General features: G+C 38.0%; 1 protein-coding gene across 2 annotated transcripts in view; it reads right to left on the reverse strand.

The window, feature by feature from the left end:
• Positions 1–903: 903 nt before the first annotated feature.
• Positions 904–8,363, reverse strand: part of LOC107099542 (nectin-3-like protein) — a 47,427-nt gene continuing 39,967 nt past the window's right edge. Inside the window, exon 6 of one of the 2 annotated variants that reach the window (XM_015397708.1) lies at positions 904–7,371. In XM_015397708.1, coding sequence (XP_015253194.1) covers positions 6,716–7,371 — 656 coding nt within the window. In that variant the 3' untranslated portion in view covers positions 904–6,715. The remainder of the gene's footprint in view (positions 7,372–8,363) is intronic. The other variant, XM_015397707.1, reaches the window with a different exon arrangement.

An 8,363-nucleotide genomic window follows, 5' to 3' on the forward strand; every position in this document is an offset into this window, starting at 1 on the left:
TTATCTATAAAAACAAACTGACAACAAAAAAAATGTTTGCTGCAATGGAAACCTAGAATATTCCCTCAGATTTACAGTATTACTGAGCATGTTTTCATGTGTTTAAGTTAAGGTCCATTCCTAAATCATCCTTGCAGGACACTTCATGAACGAACAGACGTTTCTGAATCAACCTTTCACGCATTAAAATTATATCGGTTCTAAACCAGATTCTAAAATGACGCAAATCATCAACAGTTTTCACTTTTTTATGATTATTTCAGCTTATATAATTGGATATTTTAATATTTTGTACATTGAAACCAACGTTTAATCCATTGTTTTATCCAATTACATATTAACTGTATTTTTAATGTTTTTTTATGTAACAAGTATATGACTATAAGTATCCAGGAAAAGTTTTTTACCTGAAAACTTACAGGTTTGGTTAACACAGTGTTAAATATGAATGAACTTAGAGATGTAACCATTGAAACACATCAATCTTTGATGGATTATAAAGGCATTTTCAGACTAACATTAACTATAGGACATCATTCTATGGAGAGGGATTGAGATTTAGAGTAGAAACATTTAGGAAAACTGTCAATCTTCCAAGGAGTTTGCATCCCAGCAAACAGCCTTCAAGGTCACTGCAATGAGAAAAACTGCAAAAAGATCTATCGCAGAAGAGGCAGGCTTAAAGTAGCATTTTAATTTTAAAAGTTTATAATTTTAGCTAAGATTATGTCAATGAATAATAATTAAAAAAAAATCAAAACACATAAAAAACATTGAAAGTAAAGCTTTTCTGTGAGTAGTTAAAATATAGTTTTGCAAAACTCAAACACTTACTTGAAGGGTTTGTTGCTAAATAATTAAAACTGTACCTCGCTATATAGTGATCCACCCCGTGCACAAAGAAAAGAGAAAGGCAAAAAGGAAAACTCATTAGCAAAACTACTTTGAAAGCAGGACACAATGACACGTTGGAGTGGAACGATGACGGTTTTATTGCAAAAAAAAAGAAAAAATGAACAGACAAAATCTCCCAACTCTTCCTTGATTTCCTGTGAGACTTCAATCATTCAAAGAACACCGTACAAAATAATTGGCCACCAACGCTCCAGAACAGATATAAAATGTAGTGAAAACAGGGTCTCAGTCTTACTCTGAGAATGAGCCCATTGGAAGCTTGTAAAACAACCTAATATTCTGTGAAAATTACAGACCTCATACAAAAAAATAAGATTTTTTTTTCAATAATAAAAAAGCCAGCATATTTACAGGAAAATAATATTTTCTATGAACCTGGCTTGCCTTAATTCCCAGTGGACCTTTGCTTTATTACAATTTTCCCAGTAACAAACTTGTTACATGTGTCCTTTTTACACTCTGTAAGGCATGGTAATAAACCTTTTGTCAATGCTGCTGCTCTGAAAACAGCTCATTTTAAATATGAAAGTTGGATTACATATTTCAAAAAAAGCACCTCTGCCCTCTTTTAATAATAATCTTTACATTAATGCTTTCAGTTTCTGTCAGCTTTTAAAGTTTCTGTGCATTGCTCAGCCCATTTAAGGCACCAGCTATTCAGTAGGGGAGTCCAGAACAAACCCAGAATGACAGAGTACTACTAAGGCCGTTCTAATGCTATACCTAATATGTACATATAAACATTACTGATGGAAAAATCATAGGCAGCCAATAACTGCACATGCAACCAGTTTTTAAGCAACAAACCATAATGCACAACAAAGTAAAAAAACAAAAAACATTCATTCAATCAGTTGGTTTTGCTTTCTGAACTAAACTGAAGCTAATTAGAGATCATTTTTAGAGTCAAAGCAGCTGCCTGTATGGAGAAAACCTTCCCAAATAGAAGCTGAGAGCTATGAATAAACTATACAGGGAAAATGCAGATGAAGTTGTGCCGTATATCACAGACTGTGAGAGCTGCCGCTGCCAAGCTTGATGAGGAAGGGTATAAAAGTTGATTAAAAAGCTGAAGGTTTTGAGGTGAGCGCTGCTTCTTCAATGTGGCCCGAAGTGAGACCCCAGCTAAACAGATTAAAGCCTTTTATTCTGAGACATCTAAACCTGTAAGCGTAACCCTGCTTTATGAAAACCAGGGTGGAGCTGTGCACCCAAAATCTATTACAAACCCCAATAAGAAAGGAGACCTCAAACTACGGCTGTGCTTGTTTTATCTGAACGGATCACATACTGAAGACTGCTTTACAATGTGGGCCTGCAGAGGATTCTCTAATTTTTTTTATGCTCAGTTGAAATCACTAAACCAATTTACAAACAATTGATTTATTAAGGGAAGAATAACATTTTTCAAAACTGTGATTTAGTCATAGGATAGAAAAGAGATTTGCCCTCTTGTCCTGTTAACTGGTTTTGCTACTCTTAGGCTGTGTCCAAATGTCTTGGTTATGCCATTTTAATGGGGGTCCAAATGTGTAGTGGATGGAAAAGTAGTGGACTCGAAATTTCTCGCAATGCAACTTGAAAAGTAGTGATCATCCATGGTCACTAGACAAGCAGATATATCCTGCAATGCTTTGCGAGAAGAGCTCTACTCGCAAAGAATCATGGGACTTGTTACAGGAGCCCGCTGTCGCCCATGACTGTCGCTACGCGGCAACGGCGACAAATAACAAAGATGGTGCAGGCACCGTGGGGAGGCGGAGTTACGTGAGCGAAAAGTAGCGATCATCTGTCCGAACGGTCAGTTAACTGAGTTCACTATAAAATCTACTATATACAGTATTACCCACTCTATATGGTCATTGAGGGATTTAGGGGTTAGGGAGGACATCAAGGGCAGCCGCTCCACTGTTATTTACAACCATTTTGTAAATAAAAGCGGAACCTCCAAGAGATTCCATATTTACCTTTAATTTTTAGTATTTTCTTCAACAGATGTTTTCACCTTGAGTTCTCTGATGGAGGCCATTTTTACTTTATAACTGAAACTAATAACCTAATTTTATGAAATGTTTAAACTACTTAGTATAATGTATGCAGAATTTTCCTGATTCTACAGGGTTACATTTTCAAATAGAGCACAGGTGGGAAAACTTTTTTTCCCTCGATTGAAAATATAATGTAAAAACTGGATTTTGTTATTTTCTCACTACATTTGTCTGACACCAATATTTGGCAGACAAAAGGATTCTTTTATTTTTTTCCTGTAATGTTGTGGTGAGACAGCAAAGGCCGCTCTGATCCCTGCATCATTCCTGAGGAAACAAAGCAAAGGCTTTAAGTGAAGAAGTGTGGCAAAGAATCGAGGAGGAAGAGATGAGATCACTGATGTTGTCAGCTCCTTTGACTGAAACTTAGTTTCATAAGAATTGTTGTTTTTTGGGGAAAACAATTAACAAGCCTTTCCCATTGGGAGCCATTATATCCCGGATCTGCATGGACCTGTTTTCTTTTCCCAACTCGTAGATTAGGTTTCTTGTTTCCATGACCATTTCACATTCTCAGAGGAGCCAAACCCCAACATTACAGCATGCTCTGCAGTGATGTCAGCTGCTCACAGTTTCCAAGCTATCTGAATAATCCAAAATTCAACAGAGGGATCTGTTCAATGCGTCTCCCTCTCTATGTACATTTTGGCGATCCTGCACCATGATGGCTGAGCGTAGAGCAGCAGCAGTAAAACTGTTGGTGGTTTATGTAGCCACATAATGTCAGATGATGACAGCCGTACCAGTTACATCTGGTATTTATAACAGATCACTTTGATCTTGAGTTTTAAAAAACTCTTAATGACCAATTGGTGTAGAGACAGAGATCTGAAATTATTCAGGAGGAAAAAATGGAAAAGACTGCGGTGCAGCCTGTTATCAGCCCTAAGCGGGAGAAGATGGGAGGCCTGGGCTGTTTGAAAGTTCACTGAGAAGTTAAATACCAGCTGCTCTTTAAACTGCATGGATGAAATAACTTATGTCAAAGTAGTTTAAGTTATCATTAAACACCCTTTTTTAAACAGTTTGTGATTGGTGGAGTTTTACAGTAGGTATCTGCGCGTAGCCATTTGACCTTTGTGTTTCAGATTAAGAAATAATGAGCAATTGCCTGAACCTGGTATATGATCAAGTGCCATCACTTTACCAATGGGAAGCAGACAGAAATTGACTGGTAACTGAAATTAGACAGTTTTTGGCTTAAATAGGCCTGAAAGGTAACTTTCAAAATTCCACCTAGCTGCTATTAAGTTGGACTGACAAGAGTCTTTGGTGCGGAAGCTGTTATTGAAAAAAAAAGTTAAAGTTAGCTATTTTCAGTATCAGTGATGTGTTTAAAAAGAAAAACTGTGAAAGCACAGAATTGTAAGAAGAGGTAAATAGCGGTAAAACAAACAGTATTTATACGATAGGTCTATTATCCATTAAGGCTGTAAGACTAAGGAAGAGAGCAAGACTTTCAGCAGATAACACCAAGGCTGAACAGAGGACAGCAAATGTGCTCTGTTTTATTCTTTGGAGCCGTTATCCTTTATTTAAGGGAAACTTTGATTTTAAAATGTTTATGGGATCCTGAGAGCTATGCTAAGGATTACATTATTTCTAGCCTGTAATGTTATAGGCAGTTCTATAACCATTATGTTTGTTTGGAAATTGCAAAATACTTTTTAAATGCTTTTTTATTGGTTATTTTGGAAACCTTTTCATTACTTAATTCTTCTTAATTTTAAAAAGAAATCAAAGCGGTAGAAAATTAGCATTGACGTATCAAAGCTTCATCAAGTTCAAACATCGTAACCTTGCATCCACAGTTGGACTCATCTTTAAACCAAACCAGCAAAGAGCATTCATTGTAAATATCCATGTGGCTAATAGGTCGGTGAGTGACCTAAGAGCGCCTTTGACCAAAACCAGACAACAGTCATCTTAGTGAATCTATTGACATTTCAAACAATATAGGTACTCCAAGGCACGCCTACTGAAGTAAAAAAACATGGTAGAAACTTATTTACAGCCTTTAACTTGTGCAGCTTGACACTTAGAACCAGGTACAAGCTGCTTTAACTTGGCATGGTTACACATCTGTACTTAGTTAAACCGACATGAATTCCTGCCATATATGTTTGTAATTTTCTCGTTAATGCTACAGCCTAGGCGGCACAGCAGCTGGTGAGGGAGTTGGCAGATTAAAAAATTGAAACAATGGATTATTTTGAGTAAAGTCACGCACAATCAACGCTTACAAGCATCCCTTTTTCATCAGCTTATCTGTATCAGTTTAGCTATGAAATGACAACAAGAGTAAGCAGCTGCAGACAGCTTGTAGATCAAGAGCTGCCAGGAATATGCTACACACTTGGAAAGACTAAGATACTTAAGCGAGTCCTTCAGCTGTTTGGAAAATAATAGTGAAAAAATTAAAAATAAGATTTTAGGAACAGTTTATTTAATGAGAAAGCAAACTGAAACTGCCTTTTGCACCATTCTTACTGTATGAGACAGAAAAAGAAATAAACTTCAAGTTTGAAAAAATAAACAACGTTGCTATGATAACCGTTGATTGTTTAGGTTTAGGAACAGCTGAGTGACGAGAGTAAAGATGCACACTGATCAATTACATGTGAAGGGGACAAGTTAAACTTCTATGACTGGTTAGCATGTGGTTCTGTCATACATCCGCAGTGGCGTTACACCAAACATTGGTCATGTTAGTGTCAGCATTATGCATGGGCTGGTTACCAGAATCGGAATACAAAAATGTTCCAAAACCAGTTTTACGATCAGTCATATTTTAGGTGCTGGCAGATCTGATATTTAAAGTCTTTGTAAAATGATGCCAGATAAAGTGACAGGGGGACCAGACTTTAGTGGAGTCCTACAAGTCAGCTGATTGGAAGACTTTAACACTTTTCCCTAACTTGTAGGAAAGGCCAGAGAGCCACTAAACATTTAAAGGTGTCATCTTACCAGAAAAAGCAATAATTATTGCTTCTCTATTTTCAGATAAAATCATTTATATAAACACTGACATTTAATAGTTTAATTTAAACAGCTTGATGTTGTGATATTTCTACCTTAGGTTGATAAACCATGAGAATCTTAAACTAGACCATGCCTGCACACTCGGCTCCATCGCTCTGCTTTACCTCGTGTATCACGCGCCAGCAAGTCTCCCTTTTCATCTTGTAAATTTCCCTTTCACTTAATGATACTTTAGTTTTACGAAAGCATGCAATATAATTTGCTTTAAATACTGGTTTTAGCCATAATAAATGTTTCACTTGTGTGTGAAAATGCACAAAGACCTCTTAGGAGATCCTTTTCTAAATGCCACTGAAATTGTGAGGTTCCATTGGAGCAGAGCTCATTAATTCAGCGGAATAAATACATTGATAACGAGACTGCAAACAGCTAACCTGTAGAAAAAAACGACAGGTGCGAACACAAACTGGCAGAAAACAAAACCTCGTTCACATTGGTTCGACACGTCATTTTAGGCCAAGCACTAACAGGTGAAATCTCTAAGGCGTTCCAACTTTGTTGCAGGTCTTTGCTACAGACTTGAAATACAATCCACAAGAAAAAAAAAATCTTTAAGGTTAAGTGGTTACAATCAAGGCAGAGCAAAATTGTTCGTGAAGCTCAATGTGGAAGCTCAGAAATTTCCTTTATGCTTTTCAGATGAAATGATGCATCCTGTAAAGACGTGTCTGTCACTTGTTGACTGAATCCCTGTTTGTACTCATTTGTCCTCAAACATACCACTCTCTGCGTGAAATCACAGATCCGTCTATATGCGACACGTAGTCACTGTCTGTACCATTTTCATAGCAGTCATCCGGAAGGTAGGGGGAGCCGTTGTTCACAATGGGGCTGTGCACAGGAGGCCCACAGGGGTGCATGTTTTGGTTATTGTAGTGCTCTGGGTAATAGTTTCCCTCCTTCATGCCCCTATGAATATCCCCCCTGTCGTTCCAGTCATCCCTGTCCTTCCTCTCAGGAGTGTAGTCTGGGTAAATAATGTCCCCCCCCAGTTTGGGTTTCAGCTCCTGGCTACCTTTGCTCATCTTGTCCCCATAAACCTCCTGCAGCTCATGAGGCTGTAGAACATCTATCTGAGACTCCTTCTGCATGTCAGAAGGTCCCAAATACTGTTTGGTGTAGTAGTCTCCTCTAAAGGTTCTCCGCTGACGCATAAAACAAGCACCAGTGAGGATCAGCAGGAGAATCAGGAAGAGAACCCCACCCACTACCCCGCCAATAATAGTGCCAAGGCTGCCATCGTGGATAGAGGCCAGGGTGGGGGAGGTGAACGGAGCTCTGTGCCGGTCCACATCCTTTCCGGTTCCGGACTCATAGCGGACGGGGGAGGCAGTGGTAGTTGGGGCTGCAGTGGTGGGAGGGGGATCTGCAGAGCAAACATAAAAGGATTTAAACCATAGAAAACAGACAGCAACTGGAGTGAGAGGAGAGTCATAAAACTGCAGGAAAGCAAAGCTTTATGTTCTGTAACAACTGATAAAGCAAATCTGACTCTTTTATTGATTTATAAAAACACTGTTGAGAGTTAGAGCTTCTTTTGAAAGTCAGAAAGTGAAATTATAGCTGCAAAAAAAATACGCAAGGACTTCTCACAACATCCATCTTTAATTCATGTAGTCTCATTACATTTACAGACTACAATGTATTTAACAGTTTGTGATGTTTCAATACATAATGTAAGGTTATGTGAAGCTGTGCAGTGAAAAACAAAGAACTAAGTGGACAGATTTTTGTTCTTTTAATCAAGAAAATCTAAATTATGTTAACTTCTGTGACCGTATATCTGATAGCCTAAAAAAACGAAATGGCGTTCGCTGCAGAAATATTTGAGAGGAGCTGAAGCAGCTTCAACAGTTTTAACTCCACTCAACCTGCCTAAACTCCACCCATTGTCTATGTGCAGTTCAATCAATTGTGACGTCCCCACTCCGATCCCACTGAAAAGCTAACTTTAGCTACTGTACCTGAGCCAAAAGCATAACCTTGAGCAGGTTGTGTTTTTGAAAAAATGTGTGGGATAAAATATCAAAAGAGATGTTATAAAATAGTATCTTTGAATTGATATTAAAAAATAAAAAGCTAAAGCTGTTACAAGCTGTCACTGCATTAATCAAGCAGCTGATTGCTAGTATATACAGAGGAAAACTGATTCTGAACACTAGCCTGAATGTACCGCTCCATGGTGAACCTTGGTGGTGACAGTATCATGGTAGGGTTGATGGGAAAACTAATGAAATGACATCAAGATAAATACAGTTTTAAAATGGGCTCACTTTTCAGAAAGACACATTGCAATGACACAGCTTAAAGGAATAGTACACCCAAAACATGATTAGCCTTCATTTTCTACTCACCCCC

The sequence above is a fragment of the Cyprinodon variegatus genome, unplaced genomic scaffold (genome assembly GCF_000732505.1).
Source record: "Cyprinodon variegatus isolate N-32 unplaced genomic scaffold, C_variegatus-1.0 Scaffold882, whole genome shotgun sequence".
NCBI lineage: Eukaryota > Metazoa > Chordata > Actinopteri > Cyprinodontiformes > Cyprinodontidae > Cyprinodon > Cyprinodon variegatus.